At 34.5% G+C, this 19,064-nt stretch overlaps 3 protein-coding genes across 6 annotated transcripts; all 3 read right to left on the reverse strand.

Annotated features, from left to right (window-relative positions):
• Positions 1-1,229: 1,229 nt before the first annotated feature.
• On the reverse strand, positions 1,230-8,649 carry LOC109210398 (F-box protein SKIP3-like). 4 transcript variants are annotated; one of them, XM_019373807.1, is made up of 2 exons: positions 8,266-8,649; positions 1,230-1,389 (listed from the first exon to the last, which is right to left on the reverse strand). In XM_019373807.1, the coding sequence occupies exons 1-2, from the start codon at positions 8,524-8,526 to the stop codon at positions 1,270-1,272; spliced, it is 381 nt and encodes a 126-aa protein (XP_019229352.1). In that variant the 5' UTR covers positions 8,527-8,649; the 3' UTR covers positions 1,230-1,269. The 4 variants fall into 4 exon arrangements, with proteins under 4 accessions (XP_019229352.1, XP_019229355.1, XP_019229353.1 ...); XM_019373810.1 differs by lacking the exon at positions 1,230-1,389 and adding an exon at positions 3,223-3,436 and having other exon boundaries at positions 8,266-8,642; XM_019373808.1 differs by lacking the exon at positions 1,230-1,389 and adding an exon at positions 4,417-4,617 and having other exon boundaries at positions 8,266-8,644.
• Positions 8,650-10,628: 1,979 nt separating this feature from the next.
• LOC109210397 (putative F-box protein PP2-B8) lies at positions 10,629-13,797 on the reverse strand. Its single transcript, XM_019373805.1, has 2 exons — positions 13,737-13,797; positions 10,629-11,020 (listed from the first exon to the last, which is right to left on the reverse strand). Exons 1-2 carry the CDS (start codon positions 13,795-13,797, stop codon positions 10,629-10,631), a joined length of 453 nt encoding a protein of 150 aa, XP_019229350.1.
• Positions 13,486-17,317, reverse strand: LOC109210399 (RING-H2 finger protein ATL58-like). The gene is made up of 3 exons (XM_019373811.1): positions 16,741-17,317; positions 16,560-16,642; positions 13,486-14,517 (listed from the first exon to the last, which is right to left on the reverse strand). The coding sequence occupies exons 1-3, from the start codon at positions 16,975-16,977 to the stop codon at positions 14,136-14,138; spliced, it is 702 nt and encodes a 233-aa protein (XP_019229356.1). The 5' UTR covers positions 16,978-17,317; the 3' UTR covers positions 13,486-14,135.
• Between the last annotated feature and the right edge of the window lie 1,747 nt (positions 17,318-19,064).

Here is a 19,064-nt window from a genome sequence, read left to right on the forward strand (position 1 = left end):
AATGCCTTAAGTTTTATTTAGCTTGAGACTAGACTTGCGTAGAGAATCGGACATGCTATTTTAGATTCTTGACAAGCTACTTGATTATTAGTGGAAATTGTACTTCCCCGTACGAATTTCTTCTGCATTGTGCATATTCATTCGAAAGTTTTCTTGAAGTTTTATAACTCACCCATATATTTGTAAGCGGGGCCATTGACCCATCAAAGTTTCATATTCTAATGGGATCGGATCGTTTGCTTCGGTAGGATATTGTAATACACTCTTATGGGATAGGGCCATTCGCCTCGGTAGGATCAATATTTTAAAAGGCGAGGGCGTGAGGCGAGGCGTTTTACCTTTGACGAGGCGAGGCGTAAGCCCTGAAACATGGGGCTTAAGTCCCACGGATCTTTAAATTTTACCGATTTCAACAATTTTAAGGTAGTATAAAATAAAAAAATAATTATAAAAATTATATTAAAATCATAAAATTATAACAAATAATAAATTTAAAATATTTATAAATTATAATTCAACTATGAATAATACGAAAAGTATGACATATATCATAATATGCAATTAGCTGCAGCGTCGTTACAACTCAAATATCAAAAGTAATGTATTCGATATGAAATCTTATATGTATCTCTTAAGGAGCAATGAATCTTGAAAAAATTTCGATATTATAATTAGATATTTTTTTTTAAATACTCCTTTTATTTATTATGCTTTCTATTTGAAAGAGAATTTATATAAAAACATAATTACAATGTAAATATGATTCTTTAGCATCATTATTTTTAAGTTTCAATAAGTTAATACCATGATAACTAATTATTTGTAAATAATTACTAGTGAGCTATTAAATTAATAAGTATTGTATCTCGTAAACGTAAAAAAATAATATTTAGGAAAATAATTACTAGAAAATTATGGACTATTATATAATAAAGACATAACAAAAGTTAATAAACAAATACTTTTTAAGTGAAAGATTTATTTAAAATTTACTATCATAGCAGTCTTAATGGCCAACGCGCAATAGTTTTTATTTTAATTATGACATAAAATACTTTTCAACTTAATGATTTATGATTTTAAAAAAGGTAATTTTGAATAGTCAACGATTTATTAAGAAAATTTGAGGATTTACAAGGTTAGTTACACACCAGTCTGGACCAAAGCTGCACTTCCATATAAAAAGGACGGGATATTATTGGCCAATGATAGTAAAAGATTGCTTGGACTACGCTCGAAGATGCAAGGCTTGTCAATTCCATCCGAATTTTATTCATCAACCTCCTGAAATGTTGCACCCGATTGTTGCATCCTGGCCGTTTGACGCTTGGGGATTGGATGTTGTTGGTCCACTACCAAATTCCTCTGGTGGGCACCTGTACATCTTGGCTGCAACTGACTGCTTCTCAAAATAGGCTGAAGATGTTGCTCTTAAGGAAGTAAAGAAGGAAAATATTGCAAGTTTCATTCAAGTAAGCATTATCTATCGCTTTGGCATTCCTCGTTACATAATAACGGACAATGGCAAGCCGTTCGACAATAGGTTGATGAACAAGATTTGTGAACTCTTTGGCTTCAAGCAATATAACTCTTCTATGTACAATGCTTCCGCCAATGGTCTAGTCAAGGCATTCAACAAGACTCTATGCAACTTGTTAAAGAAAGTCGTCTCCAAATCCAAACGGTATTGGTATGACCGTATGGAGGAAGCTCTGTGGGCATATAGGACAACTCGCCGCACGCCAACACAAGCGACCCCTTATGCACTCGTTTATGGAGTTGAAGTCGTCTTGCCACTCGAGCGTCAAATACCTTCATTACGATTAGCTATTTAAGAGGGCATCATTGATGAAGAAAATGCTCAACTTCGATTAACAGAGTTGGAGGCTCTTGATGAGAAAAGGTTGGAAGCTCAACAGAGTCTTGAATGTTATCAAGCTCGATTGTCTCGCGCCTTCAATAAAAGAGTCCGCCCGAGATTCTTTCAAGTAGGAGATCAAGTCCTTGCCATATGAAGACCCATTTACTCAACCGGACGTCCGAATCACGTCAAACCAATTCCGTTTCTCACCAGATTTCACAGATAAATTATAAATATTATTTTTGACCTGTACCGGGCTCCGGAACCAAAATATGGACCCGGTATCAACAAGGCCAAACATCAATCGATTCTTAAAAACCATTAAATTTTCAGACTTAATTTTTGATAAAAATTCATAACTCAAGCAAGGAACCTCGGAATTCGATTCCGGGCATACGCCCAGGTCCCATATTTTAATACGGACCCACCGGGACCGTCAAAATATGGGTCCGGGTCCGTTTACTCAAAACGTTGAGCGAAGTCAACTAATATTAACTTTTAAGGCAAAAATCCTTGTTTTTATCAGTATTTAACATATAAGCCTTCCGGGTCAATACCCTGCACACGTAAATCGAAGAAGGCTAGAATGAGGTTATAAAGGCTTCGAAACACAGAGTTTGGTTCTAAAACATAAGATGACCTATTGGGTCTGTAGGCATATAAATTTTATTTAAGTTAAATCCATACAATAATTGAGACTATATCTTAAATTCAAGATAAATTAGTTCAAGTAAATTTATTGGGCTAATATAATTGGATTAATTATAAGTCCAATATATGTAGATTAAATAAATAAGTCTTAATCCATTGGGCTAGTCCATTTGGTTGGGCTACAAGTGATGAGCCCACTTCATTAAGCCCAAGATGCCATCTTCCTACAGGCCCAATTTGGTGCCACATGTCAAATGACGTGGCACGCCAAGTCAAACGGAAGAGCCAATGGGACCATGCCACGTCTCAAAATGACAAGGCATGCCAAGTCACATTAAAAGGCTAATGAAATCGCAAGTGACATGTTCTGGCCAATCAAATGCGGCCATGTCACACTTTAGTTTGATTGGTCGGAAAGAGTTTGTTCTTATCACAACTCCTCCCTTACACAACTGTAAATAGGGGTCTTCATAACTCAGAAAAGACACCAGAAGTAATAATAAGAAGCAAGAAAGAGCTCGTGGACCAAACACTGCAAATTCCTCCACAAGTTTCAAGCTTCAAGCTCAAGAACGAAGAACAAATCAAGGTCAAGTTCAAGCTCAAGAACAAGATCATCATTCGTGGCAACAACTACATATTCAAGATCAAGCTCAAAGGCCCTTGAATTTATTTAATATTGGAAAGAAGAATCTGAGGATTCATAGAGATTGTAATACTCAAATATTTAAAATAAAATACTACGATTGTTACGATATTTTTCGGTTTCGATTTTATTTTCTGGACGCAATTTATTGTCTACGGGCACATCACAAATCCTTTTTTCAACATTGATGGAACATGATAGGGATTCATATTGTCTTGCCCTCCGAAGAAAGTGCTCTTCGTTTTTAAGTTTATAGCCTTGTAGCTTCAACAATTTACCTATCAAATGAAAAATCTGTTCAGGAAGACCATCTAATTCTACGTAAAGAGTTAACTAAAATTCTCGAATTATTTCTGTTAAATCAACATATTTTCTTGGAAAAAAGATAAATATTTCTTCTACGAAAAAAAAGTTATGATAAGAAACATTCAACTTTCCGCGCTCTTGCTGTTATTTTATGATCGAAGCAGTTGATATAACAATCCAAACTCCAGATTTAGCATCGTAACATTAATTTTTTTTGCTTTATAAATTATAATATTATGATTATCTCAGTTGTTTAGATTTTTTATAGCAGTTCTTTAACATATTTATCAACAATAAAAAAGTGAAATTGAATTAATTTGCCCTTTAAGAAACTATACTATTTAATATTTTTGTCTGGCTATATCTTATTTTACTAAAAATATAAATAAATTTAAAGTAAAATTATTTTTAAAAATAAAAGTAAATTATTGCCTTAGGATAGACTTGGGACACAGATGGTATATAATTTAACGTCACCAACGCCTTTGTCCTCTCTTTCCTCTAAAACTGCAGCGTTTCAATTAGCAAAACCTTTGTCTAAACACTATTGAAACTGTTAATAAAGGGCTGTCTTTTTACACTATCAGCAATTCAAAGCTAATTGGAGAAATGCTCACTATATATGTGGCTCCTGAATCTAGTATTTAATGTTTTAGAACTTAACATTATATGCAATTTTTAGTCCAATTCTGAATTGTCAATCTTTGAGGGCTTAGGAAAGAATACGGGACGACGACTGAGATTAATAAATAGCTTTGGAGAAAATTTGAGGTCCACAGCAAATTTGTGACAAATACGCAGCTTTCTTTTTTCTCTTACTTAAGTTGATATTTAAAATGTTTGTTTTTTTGGGAATAATGTTGTTATTGCAATTTTAGCTAGTTAATTGGGATTTGGGAACGTGAGACTTCCCTTGTTGAATTTCGATAACTTTATATCCCGGGCGCAACGATAACAACAACAACATATATATTCAATGTAATCTCACATAGTGAGGTCTGAAAAAGATAGCGTGTACACGATAGTTTGAATAGTGGCTCTTGATGTAATCCTATGACAAGCTATGTACACGAGATACTTCAGCGTTCAGAGTAGTCTTTTCTAATTGATCAGAAAGAGAATGCTAGCCCTATTGATCTGACATGACTGATGGCTACAAGAAAGACAGTACAACAAACATGATGACAAACTATTATACTCGAAGCATCTTGAATAAAGAAAAAAGGAGAACAATTAGGAAAATTTCTGCTATGTGATCTCATAAGAAGTTTAACTGTAGTTATCTTATTATTTTGGCGGAATGACTTTTTGGTCACTTAAACTTGTCGAATTTTTAAAAGCCGATACATAAATTTTCTGTTTTTCTATTTGAACGCTCGAATTCATTTTTCCCATAATTAATAAACACATCTGATAAAAGACCATGCGCGCGTGAATTACACATACACATACGTGTCCATCCAGTCAGCAAATGACCAATGGGTGTCTTACACGTCAAGGGCACGAAAACCCTAACCCAACAGATCGGGGACCCCTTTTTCATTCCATAGACCGACACCCTCCCCTCATTTTAACCTCTTTCTGACCAAACCCTCCCCTATTCATTCCCGGTTCTCCATGTTCCTCTGTTCACGCAAACTCTGCAAATTATCCGACCTAAACTATAGCTCCAAATGCCATAGCCTAGTGTAATTCACAAAAAAAGAAAAAGAAAAAAGATCCTATAAATCTGTTCAAATTATAGCTTTTGTCAATATTTTCGATGACATTTTCAATCAATTGGCTTCAAAGTACCCGTTTCAGAATCAATTTTTAGGGTTTTGAAATTGTTCATTTCATGTTACAAGAATTACCAAAAATATGATATTTTCACGTATTGGCCGCTCACTCTCTAAGTCTTCTCGCTCCTACATTTAAAAAGGACTTGTTTATGGTGGTGAGGTCAGCTGTGCTGGACGAACTTCCAAAATCAATCATAATCACTCACCCCCTTCCAAAATCGATCATAATCACTCACCCATTTTTCTTTTGTTTTCGCTTATTATCTGTTAATCTTGTTTTGATCGAGCTTCGTTTGGTCCAAGTGATGCAAAACTTAGCTTCAACTCCACAATGACAAAATATACGACTTTCCATCATTTTCACGATCTGAAAAAAAAAGGAAAAAAGAAAAGAAAAATGAAGCTTCAGATTTTACAAGAAGGAGGAATAGAGCTTCAGATTTTAAAAAATGGAGGAAGGGGGTATTTAGAAGGAATGAATAAGAAGACACTTAAATACAACCCATTTTGTACTGTTGGGCGTTGGGAAGGGGGTTTTACGCTCCTGTGCGTCGTGTTCCTCACACGGCCTGCTGATTAGGACCAACTGACGCAACATGGGCATGGTCAAATATCTTTATTAGTTACGGAAAAAATGAGTTCGAGTGTTCAAATGGAAAAGTTGAAAGTTTATGTGTCGACTTTTAAAATCCCGTCAAGTTTAAGTGGCCGGGAAGCTATTCCGCCTGTTATTTTCTGTATGCAACTTTGTTGCCTGTACTTGCACGAATGTTGCATGTTTCAGGTGATTTTCCTATCTATGCTTCTTGAGACCGGTGAAAACTTAACTGTCAAGAAAACTATAAGCGTAATACTTAAATTACGTAGCAGGTTAGTTAAAATATCTGTCTGTTGAAACTTACTATTAGGAGATCAATTCATACTTTACCTTTTGAACTTTTCTCCATCTCCTTTTTGGTTGTTATGGTCAAGAAAATTCTCAAAGAGTAATAGTATTGGAGTTTACGGTACTGATGCAAAAGATACAAACATTGTTGTAGAAGTGTGAAGATACTACCTGCTAACAAACAGGCCAGAGTAAGTCTTTGGTGCTTTGATGATGTTTTTTATTGGTTGATCCAAATCACGTACTGCCCCTCTTATATATTTTATCAATGATAATGAATTCTTATTGTATGTATCCGACACTTTATTTACATGGGTATTTACAAAGTTAAACATTGAGACCAATAATACATTTTAATCAATTGCATAGTACTGGCTGTACTAAATTGGAGTTGTTTCCGACAACAGAGTAATTTTCAAGGGTCAACTAAAACACAAGTTCGAAACTAGGTTGATTAATGGGCTCGCTCCTCTACCTTTCTCCACTTATAAATCAAGATTTGTGTGAAATTAGCACGAGCTAGCCAGTTTTCGGATTGATAATTAAAAAATAGTCAGTGTTTGCATAGTCATTGAAAAATAACTACTGTTTTGCTAAAATACGAAAAGTTCCGGCATAATATGCTGGATTATGGAGCTCCAGCACACGAGAAAGTTCTAGCATAATATGCGAGATTACGGAGACCCTGTGTATAAACTTACAGCCAGGGGCGGATCCACCCTTATGGGTGGGGGTGGTATGGCACCTGCCCGGTTGGTAAAATTATCATATATTTATGTATAATAATTTAAACTAGGTTAAATATATGATCCTGCCACCCCCATCTGCAACTAGACAAAGGTTCCATGACTGGTAGACATTTCTGAAAGCTTTTCTTGTGTGTAAAATTCAAGTTCGAATTTATCTTGAACCTCTGACTTTTCCTTTTCGTTGTACTTTTTATTTCTTTTCTCCCAGTCATTTTCCTTTAATTCTAGCTACCTTCCAATTTCCTATTAGTCGTTTATTATTTTATTTTTTTCCCTCTTATTCTATTACTTTATCTGTGATATTTTGCAAGAACACTAAAAAAAAAAAAAGCCTCCAAAATTTAAAAATTTCATAATATAAGTATTTCTCTTAATCTCAAATCTTTTAGTTTTCTTCTTTCAAAATCAAAAAACTTAGGGTCTTGATATTTAGATTGAGATCAAAATTAATTTATAATTTCTTTTTTTTTATTATAACATAAAAATTTGTGTTATTTTATGATTGTTAAATACAATTTAAATCTCTTTAGTAATAAATTATGATAAATATTTCGCAAACATTAGATTTATGATTTTAAGTTTTGAGATCTTGTAGTTTATCTAATTTTGCATTTACTTATGGGGTATAATTTATCTATTGAAGATGTTTTATTTTTTTATTTTTCTTATTCTGATCGGTGGAGTTCCCTTATTAAAGATTTTATTTTACTTGTGTAATTTTATTTTTGGCATACAAAAAAATGTAGTTCCCTAGTGAAAATATTAATTTTACTTGTATAATTAATAATAAAAGTGTGATTCCTTCTTTAAAATGTTAATTATATTTGCTTCTGATGTAATTTTCATACGACAATAATAACATATATACCCAATGAAATCCCATAAGTAGGGTCTGGAAAATTGATGTAATTTTTATATTTGCAAATAAAGTGCTTATTAAATTGCCCAGATAAACTTAAAAAATGAACCGGAGAAACGTTCCGAACAAACTATATATTAGTTGTTATTATAAAGTGTACATTAAAGGAAATTTTGGCACCCGCCACCTTTAAATCCTAGATCCGCCTCTGCTTACAGCATATTATATTGGAACTTGGAATCTCATTTGTAAAAGATTTGAACTCCAGCATATTATGCTAAATTTTTTTTTGGATTTTAAGGTTATTTTTGTTCAAATTTTATCTTTACATAAAAAAGACTAAATTTCGATTACTTTTAAAACTATTTCTATTTTTCAATTACCAGAGCTATTTCTAATTTTTTTCAATTAAACTCAGCGTTTCAAAACACAATCTTTTCATGAAAAACAGAACAAGCAAAACACAAAGAGAAGGAGAAAGAAAAAGAAAAGAACCAAAGTTTAGATAGATAGGAAGAAATCATACCAGTTTGCCGCCATCAGTGAGAATCGGGGAGTCACAGAGACTAAAATAAAGCTCTTTTTTGGAAGGAGAAACCAATAACGAGTTTGATCTAGAAATAATATGTTGATAATCAGAGGGCAAAAATTTCCCCCAAACGACGTCGGATTCAGCAGCAGACTTGAATCCTCTTGATATAGCTGAGGAAGTAGCAGCATCTTTGGGAGAAGTGAAGGAGATAATTTCTGATATGCAACCTTCTGGTAATAAACGAAAATAATCCATGGTAAAAATTAATTGATTAAAGTTGCTAAATATGAACTATCTATTTATAGAAAAAAAAAAGGAAAAAAAAGACCGCAAGCTTGGGAAATGGGAAAGAAGCTGCTTTGATAGGATAGCTAAGTCAACCAAAGGCTTCCTCAGAAACTTCTAATAAAAGTCAATGGGACAGCTAATAAATCAAACAAAAGTCGTTCTTAAAAATCAAAAATCAAAAATTTCTTCTCATAGTTTTTGTGGCCAAGTTGCAAAAATCAATTTCTAATAGTATACAGTATATATTGAACACCCTTTATCGAGAATTTAACGGCTGCATCAGCAATCATGGGCGAAGCTACACTATGGTAAGGGTGGTCAATTGACCACCCTACGTCGAAAAATTACACTGTGTATATAGGTAAAATATTAGGTTTTAGAGGTATATAACGTATATTGAACACTCTTTGTCAATGATTTTTTTACTTCTTTCAAATTTGAATACCCTAAGAAAAATTTCTAGCTTCGCCACTGTCAGCAATGTCAAGGCCATAAAATCCATCTTCCAATTTGAACACTAGATAAGCAACATATTTTAGTTTTAAACTTGCCTCGGATTTCAGGCCAACAAACCCACTCGAGTTTAGCCACTTCTGAGAATCTACGAATTTTTTTTTTTATCGTGGTGAGATATTTATAAATTTTAGTCATGTAATTAACCGAGAAAATATAAAACCGGGTGAGATAACCATTCCCAATACCGTGGTTCATCACCCCCTGACATAGCAAGTTCCCTTGATGCCACCATATAACATATCTTCCCTGTTTTCTTATCCAGTGAAAAACTCTATTTGACAAATCAAATTACAGATACACAACACATCAGAAATTAAAAACAACCAAACGAATTAGAGAAAAAAAAAAAAAAAAAAAGAAGGCCCTCGAGCATTTCTACAACTACATGAAAAGGAAACCTGGGCGCAGAGCCATACCCAGGATTTAAAGGTGGCGGGGCACATGAGCGAACTGCTCAACCAGTGCCCATGCGGACTTTTGATTTTAAGGGTTCCAAGCAAAATATCTGACTATTTTCAATATATATGCACATATATATCTAGAATTTTTGTCGAGATTAAAGGGGTTATACATATGTCCGCCTCTGCCAGGCTGGACGTAGACCACTCAATACCCCTTATGAATTAAAAACACAATCTTTTTTACCAAGCTTAAATAGGATAGAAGATATAGTACCAGTTTGCCTCCATCAATGAGAATTGGTGAGTCACAGAGGCTAAAGTAAAGGTCTTTCTTGGAAGGAAAACCAAGAAAGAGACAGATTTAGATATAATATCTTGATAATCCAACGGCAAAAATTTCTCCCAAACAATGCCAGCTTCAGCAGCAGATTTGAATCCTCACGATATAGCAGACAAACCTTCTGGCAATAGACGAAAGTATAGTCCACGGCAAATATGAATTGATTAAAGCAGCTGCTGCATTTACTATGTATTTGCTTTGTTGTTTGTTAAGTATAACAGAATCAAGAAATATCACATTTCTAGATATTTGTAGGAGCTCTTTATATAGAGCAAAATTACAACAATAAATCTTTTGGAAGATACATAAGGCCTAACAAACTCCTAAAGAAAAGGCTAACAAAAAGATACAGATAAGGGCTATGTTAATGGATAAGGTTGAATCACTGAATAGTCCTTTACAATTACAAGAGTTGGGGGTGACACCAACAGTCACTTAAGATGGATATATTTACAGGGAACTTGATCTCCTCTGTTTCTTGCTAATCCTGAATAAACATATTAACTTAGTAGTATTATATCAAACAATTATATAGGCGGCAGGATCCACAACAAGGAGTTTTTCATATAGCAAATCTTTTGGTGAGAAGGGCAATACGGACCGATCGATATACCAATAATCAAGTCTTCAGTCAACTGGTGGAATACATTGCATCAACCTGGGAGCACTAGCCGATCTGGTACATCAATACATGTTCCTATGCCTATTCCAATCTTGTCTAACTTAGCTAACTCCCCCTTCTCAACCCGTATCTTGTTCGTTAAGGGCAATATTCAGAAGAATTTGAATCTATAAGAGATAGATTCTCGTGTTCATTCTGGTCGAAACTCTATTCCTTGAACTAAGAGGCCACCTCTACCATAACGACGCCTGATCTCCATTAATCGCACTTCAACATCTCCATCCTCCCCGGTATCATTGAAAAACTTCCCCATTTCTATTTCCATCCATTCATCAACTCTTCTCTGAGCTTTAACTAAACCAATTCTCCTGACTTTTCGTCGTTCCTCAGCCTCATTATCACTCTCACAATTGACAAATCTAACAACTGATTTACCAATTTCAAGACCGTGAAATGCATCTGGCGCTAAGTTGAACACCAAATACACGACATATGTTGTTCTCTTTGACAACATTTGACTTTGCAATCTTGCCACGGATATCAAGCCAATGAAAGCCCCGGAAATAAGCCATTTCTGAGAATCTGCAAAAAAATTCTTTTCTCAATATTTGTATATTCATATATGCGGTTCATTTACAAGTTAAGAATGCATAGATTGTTAATGAGAATTTGCAAAATTTCCATGAATTTTCTGATCTTCTGCAAAAAGATTCTTATGGTCATTCTGCTTTTGCAACCGATACTGATAGATATAGGCAACCGGCACTTTTGACCAATACGTTTAGTTGAACTCAATATTTTCGATACATAACATATACGTAAAAAAAAAATATTAAAATTTAGCAAATATTAAAGTTTGAACTCATAATTTCAAAAGTATAATGAGTTTATTACTAAGAACGTTAAAAATAAAACCCGTCATAGTTAAATCTTGGATTCACCTATATATTGTTGGAATTTAAAGACATGAATAGTCTTAAATTAAGTGGAGTGAAAGGGAAATGGAGGAAATAATTTTTGGAGGGAAATGAAAAATTCAAATTCATTAAGTCTTGCAAAGTGGATTGTCCCACATTGAATGGGGAAACCATCCAATATGTGTTTATATTGAGAAACACATTCTCTACCTCTCAAAAGGTTGAGAAGGAGAGAAACACCTCGCGCCGCCGTCGTCGCTCGGCTCGGCTTTGGATTTGGATTTGGATTTGGTCAAACGATCGATAAGATTAATTTTTTGGATCTAATCTTAATTAATTAATTGACAGTTTCCTCCTATTATTATTATTATTATTTTTTTATTTATTAAAAGAAGTTAACAGCCGTGTCTGTTAACCCAACGTTCTTCTTTCCAACATTCGTGTCTGTTAATAGACATGCCATAACTCCATTCCTGAACAGTCTGTTCGCACCTGTTTAGGCAGAATCATTGGCCTATAAATTCCAGAGGCTTTGCCTCATTTCAGTACTCAGTTTTTTTTTACAGACATCACTCTCAAAACTCTCCTTCTTCCTAACTAAATTACTGCATCGTTTTCATCAAAACAAAACAGTAAGTCGTGTGATTTGCAGTGTATCTTTGAGTTCGTTGGAATTCTGTGATTTGTATTGCCACTATCACAGAAACGTTTTTCCGTTCTATCCTGGGAGGAAGTAACCCATAATCCTTGGCAACTGTGGGAGGGTTATAATTTCTTAAGGAGACACAAGAAATTTGTGGGATCGGATTTAACATTCTGCTTCATCTCTTTTTCGTTTTTTCGTTAAACATCTTTCGAACCAGAACACTGTTGTTAACAGTAACTACAATGAATTAACCTGTAAATTTCTAGGAAAAAATTCCGTCGTAACCAAAATCCGTTAAATTGGGAATTTATTCGATTGTGACCAGGGTGAGTTAAAGAAGCAAGTGCTAAGAGTTAGATTGAAAAGAAGAAGTGAAAGGACTTGATTAAAAAAAAGTATGGGAAAATAATCTTGAAACATAGAACAAGATATAATTTAAATTTGCTAAATATGAACCACAAAGTTAAGAACATGAAGGAGAGAGGAGTACGAGTAGGATTTACAATATATATTAAGAACTCACTCAAAAATTACCATGATTACGTTTACTACACTAGCATTAGCGGTAATACATTTAATCAAGAATTCAATACATTTAATCAAGAATTCAATACATTATCAGGAGCTTTAGGACGAGAAATTGGAGAAAGATGGAAGTTGGAACAAGAGAAAAGGAGTATTACAATATCCACATCAGAAATGGCCAATAGGACATAAAATTCAACATATAATGGACATATTACAAGAAAAATGTACCAATCTACAAATATAAGAACAATTAAAACAGAGTGAAATGAATTTCTGCAAAAGCATGATCTATACTACTCAAAGTTATGATAGAAAGGAATATAAAAGAAAGAAAAGACCATTTAGAAACAAGACCGTACCATCATCGAAAAAGAAAAATTAAAAATTATTACTTAAGAAGATCAATATATAATAAAATCACACTTATTATGAACCCCCTAAATGAGAGCGTTTGAACATAAATTTGATTGAAACTTGAAAAAAGAATTTTTGAAGTTATGCTGAAATATAGCTTTTTGAAAGTTGAAGCATGCATTTTATTTGACGGAAAATTGAAGTTTTGTGAGTGAAAGAAAAAATAACATTCAAAACTACCTTAAACCCGTTTTTGGTAACTTGATTTTTTTTTTCTTTAAATTTTTAAAAAGGCTGACCATATCGTATGAACAAACAATGTTTCAAAATTTTTTTGAAAAAAAGGTAGCTGTTAAGAAATGTAGCTCAAAGTAACATTATAGAACAATAAAATAGACAACAATGTAGAGAGGAAGAGAGGAGAGAATCTTATTTCTTCTATGTATTCAAGTGTGTACAATGTGATGCCCAAACCCTCTATTTATAGGATGATATAGGTAATACAAAGGGACTCCATAAACATGGTATTAACTATTGAGAACATGGGGGAAGATCATGGAGGTGTGGGAGTTAGGTAAGAAGTAGTGGGGGCTTCAAACTGAAAAAGACATAAAATTCAATGTCCATCAATTCACTTTTCATAACACAACATTATTACATGGTACACCTCTACAGAAACTTTTAACATTCCAATAAACATGCATCAAAGAATGCCTAAGCTTGCTTCAGCTTCTTTTTTTCCCACAGAGATGTAAAATGACCAAAACTTCTGAGGTGTTTTGCCTCTCTCATTTCCCTGAGAAATGTCGAAACATCATGAGCACGATATCATCTGTAATGCACTACATATGACTTTGCTTCAGCTTCTTCTTCCCCAGAGATGGCCAAAACTTCAGCGCTGTTTTGGCTCTCATTTCCCTGAGAGAAACGTCGAAACTTCACGAGCATGAAAACAAGATATATGATCTGTACATGCACTAGCTAGAGATGACTTTGCTTCTGCTTCTTCTTTTCCCAGAGAAAAAAAGTGTCGAAAAACGAGTTGTTTTGCTTCTCGTTCTCCCTGAGAAATGTAGAAACTTCACGAGCACACAACAAGATCTGATCTCTATCAGCTTAGATCTTCAGAATACTAGACTTATATATGTATCACACTTATCCTGCACCATGCCACTTGCTATTGTTCCCTAACACACAAAGCATTATCCTGCGCATAGCAAATTTTTCCCTAACAATCGAGCATCAAACTTTCCTACACGGCAGCATCCCTCGACTCTCTCTCACGGTTAACATTGTCACCCTCACTTGCATCTTGATTAGAGGGTTCAATTGCCCTTTCATCCGTGGTTCTGGACTCCACATTTAATTGGCCTACTTTGGGGCACTCGGAGACACTACGACGAGATGTTTCATCACCATTTTCCTCAGCTGATGTTCTATCGCTGGTTTCTGCCGAAGTATGAGGTGTTTCACTGGAAGCTTTAGCTGGAGTAAGGAGGGATTGGCGGCAGAGTGGGCATGTGCTATGAGTAGCTAACCAGAGATCAATGCAATCCATGTGAAATGTATGCCCACACACAGGTATCTGTTGAAGTCTATCATCTGCTTGGTAATCACCTAAGCACACAGAACACCTGTAACAGCAAAAGAGAGAACTCCATAAGAAACTGAGATATAACTAAGAAATCGAGATTTAACAAATATATCCTATATTATGGATTCATTGCATTAAGAAAACTAAACAAATAGATTTTTGAAATTTAACAATTAACCACAAATATTATGAAAGAACTTTTAACAAGTATGGGATGAAATTCGAAACTAAACTCTTTCAAATGCCAAAATAAATTACTCGAGAGTTCTTTCCAGCATGAGTTGAAGCACAAATCATTAGATTTCCCAGAAAAACTAATCACAACAACCACTATAGTAATTAAAGTTTTGGGGATAACTTCTATAAGAGAGCAAAAACAACACAGCAGCGAGTGCAACAAATATCTTAGATGAAGTTGCAGCAATATCATAGAGACATAGACTATTCATGATAAATGCTCCTATGATGAAATTTTTTATTTGACCCCATATATTATTAGTTTAAGAGGTGCATTTGTTTTTTTTAATCAAAAACTTGTTAGTGAGGACAATATTATTTTAACAAATTTAGGTACCAATAGGGGTGGCAATCTAAGCCCAACCCAACCAAGGTTGGGCCGCTCAATGACTCGTCCATTGTTGAACTCACCCCATCTTGACCCAGCCCATCTAAAGTTGGGCTGATTTTTAGCCCAAATTGATTCGTGAGCAACTTTGTTAAAATATCTTTAAAATAGTTCTTTTTCCTTGATATGTTATAAATGACCATAATAAAAGAAGAAAGTGTTATTTGGTAATTAAATAATTCATAAGAAAGCAACATACATTAATTAAAGCTTGGTAAGAGGCTTATGACCCAAATTTTAGCCCACATCTTGACCCAACCTCATCTCAGCCCAAATAACTTTTGGGTGAGTCATTGACCCGACAATTTATTGACTCAACCCATTTTGACCTGCCCAAAATTATCCCCCCCCCCCCCCCAACACACACACACACACTTGACACCCCTAGGTACCAATATCTCTAGATCTTGGTATAGTTGAGTGTCGTGACATTGATGGAAGTCCATCAAGACACTTTTGCAGTGAAATTGATGAAAATACCGTGGAATCGTTTACCAACATGGAGCTTTCTACAGGCATCATCTTTTGGATAATATTTTTCTCAATGCTTGCTCCCTAATTAAGGTTTAAAAATAAAAAGCCTCAAGGAGTTCAAGAAGTTTGATTGCAGGGATAGATTTGTGCAATGCGCTCTTACTTACCCCGGGAAAGAAAAAGGGTCGGATTTATGTGCTTTTCATTTATTACCACCAGTATCAAGCCCAGTGATTTCCAGTGAACTTCCATGCTTGTTTATTCCTTCATCCTACTTTACACTCTACTATGACCCCAGAATAAGTTACATCCTATATGCAACATAACCCCCCCCCCCCCCCCCACACCCATAAACTACAATAGCAAACAACCTTCCATAAATCTCTATATCCTTTATCAATCAACCACACCTCAATGGCTCAATCTCAAATCAATTGGGTTATGATTCTTCTTAATACCACTGGCCATGTCAATTTCATTCTGATACTAAGCGGACAAATTATGCGTCTCTAAATCTCAATAACTAGTTTAATATCAACTAGTTATTATCACTTATATGGAATTTCTTACTTCCACCGTCTTTTATTTTGAACCGAATCTCATTCTTTTTCCTTTTTAATAGATTATTTAAGATCTTGTGAGACACTTCCCTCCATGTAATTTTAGATTCACATCTTTTAACGCCTTCAATCATCATAATGTCACACCTATAGATCGACAGGTATACGTAGAACATGACCCAATTCAGGCAACATTCCATGAAACCCTGAAATTTGAAAAAATCTGAGTACCCAAATAGCCAAAATGTCAGGTTGGTTCATAAAGTTGCAATCTTTTGTTAGAGATACTTTCACTCCTTCCCCTTGTAGTGGAGATTGGGCAGGATATACATGGAAACAGCTTAATGCATAGACTACCAATTTTTTACCAAATTCTGAGCACATAAACAATTCAAAAAATCAAGAAAGACAAAGGACTCTTACTGTGTGTCTTTGACGGAGAAGCTCTCTGTGAACACAATAATTGGTAACATCTCCCTCACCTCCTTCTTCAACCCCAATTCACACTGTTACAACAACAACAACAACAACAACAAAATCAATTAAAACAACAATTCCAAGATTTATATAAAAATAACTCCATTTTTATTTTCCTTATACATACCCTTGACAATTCATCAGCTCCCGTAGCGGTGTGCTGCAACTGTGGACTCCTCATCCTTAAAGAAGACCAGTCAACCCTCCGACGGCGAAGATAAAATATGTAAAAAAACAATAGAAGTACAAAAGCAAAGAAAATGGGAACTGAAAAAATGAAAGCTTGATAAAGCTTCAAGTGAGATGAACCTTCAACAGCACCAGTAGTGCTGGAATCAGAGTAGCCTTTTCCAGTATAAGACATGACCAACAGACAATATAATTTCTTGTTTCCTTAAATTGAATCTTGGGACGACAATAACAATTGTCCCATATAAATGTAGTGCAAGAATGAAGAAGACCCAGATGGGGAAATGTAGCTTCAAAAATGGCAAAGGAAAAGACAGATCAAAAAAGAGACAGGAGGATAAAGAGATTGGTGCAGATGGAGATTTAGATATGTAGTAGCAAATATATATATATATAATGAAATGAATTGTGAAGGTTTAAGGTGGTAATTAATTACTACAAAAGTGTTTGGGATTTGGATTTGGGAATCTAGGTGAGTTACTAATAACTCTTCTTCCAGTCTTGCTAGTTGCAAGTAGGCCAACTTCATGCTTCCTTCTTTATGCAGAGCAGACNGAACCAAAACCAAACCAAATATTATCGGTTTTTAAAATTTAAAACCAAAACCAATCCAAATCAAAAAAAATATCGATTTACTTAATCGGTTTGGTTCGGTTTTTAGTTTGGATAGGTTTTCCGTCAAACCGTGAACACCCCTACAGTCACAAATATTGGAACGTAAACGAAACTTTGGGCTCTATTAAAAAAACTGAAATGTTGGGCCGATATTGGGCCTTGGATCAACTCAGGCTTAAAATCACAAGTCCAACCTAGTATGAAAATGGGTAGAAATGGCGTGCAGTAGCCACTAATTAAGGGCGTCTTTAATTTTTATCCACTAATTATAATGCTCAGCAAAAATAGCCACTACTAATAGGGAAAAGACTGTTTTACCCTTCCTTCATAAAGGTAACAGTTAGGCTTCAGGAAATTATTATGTATTTATCTCTCAATTCTGGGCAAACTCATACTTATAACGCTCACAATTAGCAGCATACTGGAAACTGAACAAGGATGAACATGATATATTGGGAGCTGAACATTCAGATAAGATCAGTAAGCCATCTAACTAAGAAGTCAAACAACCATTATATGCAAAATGCTATGTCTCATGAAGAATAAAGATCTTATAATGCATCGAGTTGAAAATGAGGCAAAAAGGAGAAAAGATAACGTATTTATCTCTACAAGTTAACATCTAACTATTGGAGAAAGGTAACAGTTAGGCTTCAGGAAATTATTATGTATTTATCTCTCAATTCTGGGCAAACTCATACTTATAACGCTCACAATTAGCAGCATACTGGAAACTGAACAAGAATTAAGGACAGACAGTCCTTAAGTTTTAAACTTGAAACTATAAGTTAAGGACTTCTTGTCCTTAACTTTTAATCTTTGAAATCAAAGTTAAGGACAGGAGTCCTTAAGTTTTCAACTTTGAACTATAAGTTAAGGACTTCCTGTCCATAACTTTTTAACCAGCAAGTCAAACTTAAGGACTGTTGTCCTTAACTTTTGAACTTAAAACTCAAAGTTAAGGACAGACAGTCCTTAACTTACAGTTACACGTTCAAAAGTTAAGGACAAGCACTACTTAACTTATAGTTACAAGTTCAAAAGTTAAGGACAATAGGTCCTTAACTTTGACTTACAAGTTCAAAAGTTAAGGACATGTAGTCCTGAAGTCCTGAACTTAGAGTTACAGGTTAAAAAGTTAATGACATGTAGTCTTGAAGTCCTGAACTTAGAGTTTCAAGTTCAAAAGTTAAGGACATGTAGTTCTGAAGTCCTGAAGTTAAGGACATGAGCAGAAGGGTATTTTCGTCCGGACAGTTAAAGGTCATTAAACCAGTGGCTAAAACTAAAGACATTTAAAACAGTGGCTTTAAAATAAAGACAGGATCTGTTAGTGGCTATTTGTGCACATCGCCCTCCTCCATAGTCTTTTAAAGGCTAAAAAATCACTCATCATTCTACTTAGTAAATCCACTCTAAAAGCTGGAGTTCTTTTATCCAAAGAATTTGATGCAATTAGTTAGTTCGAGAGATAGTGTTAGTATAGTTAGTGATAGTAAAGAGAAGAGAATGTTTAGAGGGAATGTAAAGTTAAAGAATTAATTGTTTCATGGGATTGATCCAAAAATCTTTTGAGATTAAACAATTGAATTTATAATTTTAAGGGCCATTCAAAAATAATAAATAATGGCAAATTAAAAAAAGACT

This window comes from Nicotiana attenuata, unplaced genomic scaffold, assembly GCF_001879085.1.
Source record: "Nicotiana attenuata strain UT unplaced genomic scaffold, NIATTr2, whole genome shotgun sequence".
Taxonomy (NCBI): Eukaryota; Viridiplantae; Streptophyta; class Magnoliopsida; order Solanales; family Solanaceae; genus Nicotiana; species Nicotiana attenuata.

Bases quoted from the DNA above. Each gene is read 5' to 3' on its own strand.
- LOC109210398 (XM_019373806.1), bottom strand. From the start codon at position 8,526: ATGGATTATTTTCGTTTATTACCAGAAGGTTGCATATCAGAAATTATC. The intron at 5,613-8,265 runs GTATGATTTCTT...TTTTTTTTTCAG, and splicing joins TCACTGATGGCGGCAAACTG to ATCGTGAAAATGATGGAAAG.
- LOC109210397 (XM_019373805.1), bottom strand. From the start codon at position 13,797: ATGAGAGCCAAAACAGCGCTGAAGTTTTGGCCATCTCTGGGGAAGAAG. The intron at 11,021-13,736 runs GTCATATGTAGT...ATTTTTTTGCAG, and splicing joins GAAGAAGAAGCTGAAGCAAA to ATTCTCAGAAATGGCTTATT.
- LOC109210399 (XM_019373811.1), bottom strand. From the start codon at position 16,977: ATGTCTTATACTGGAAAAGGCTACTCTGATTCCAGCACTACTGGTGCT. The intron at 16,643-16,740 runs GTATGTATAAGG...TTGTTGTAACAG, and splicing joins GAGCTGATGAATTGTCAAGG to TGTGAATTGGGGTTGAAGAA. The intron at 14,518-16,559 runs GTAAGAGTCCTT...TTGCTGTTACAG, and splicing joins TTCTCCGTCAAAGACACACA to GTGTTCTGTGTGCTTAGGTG.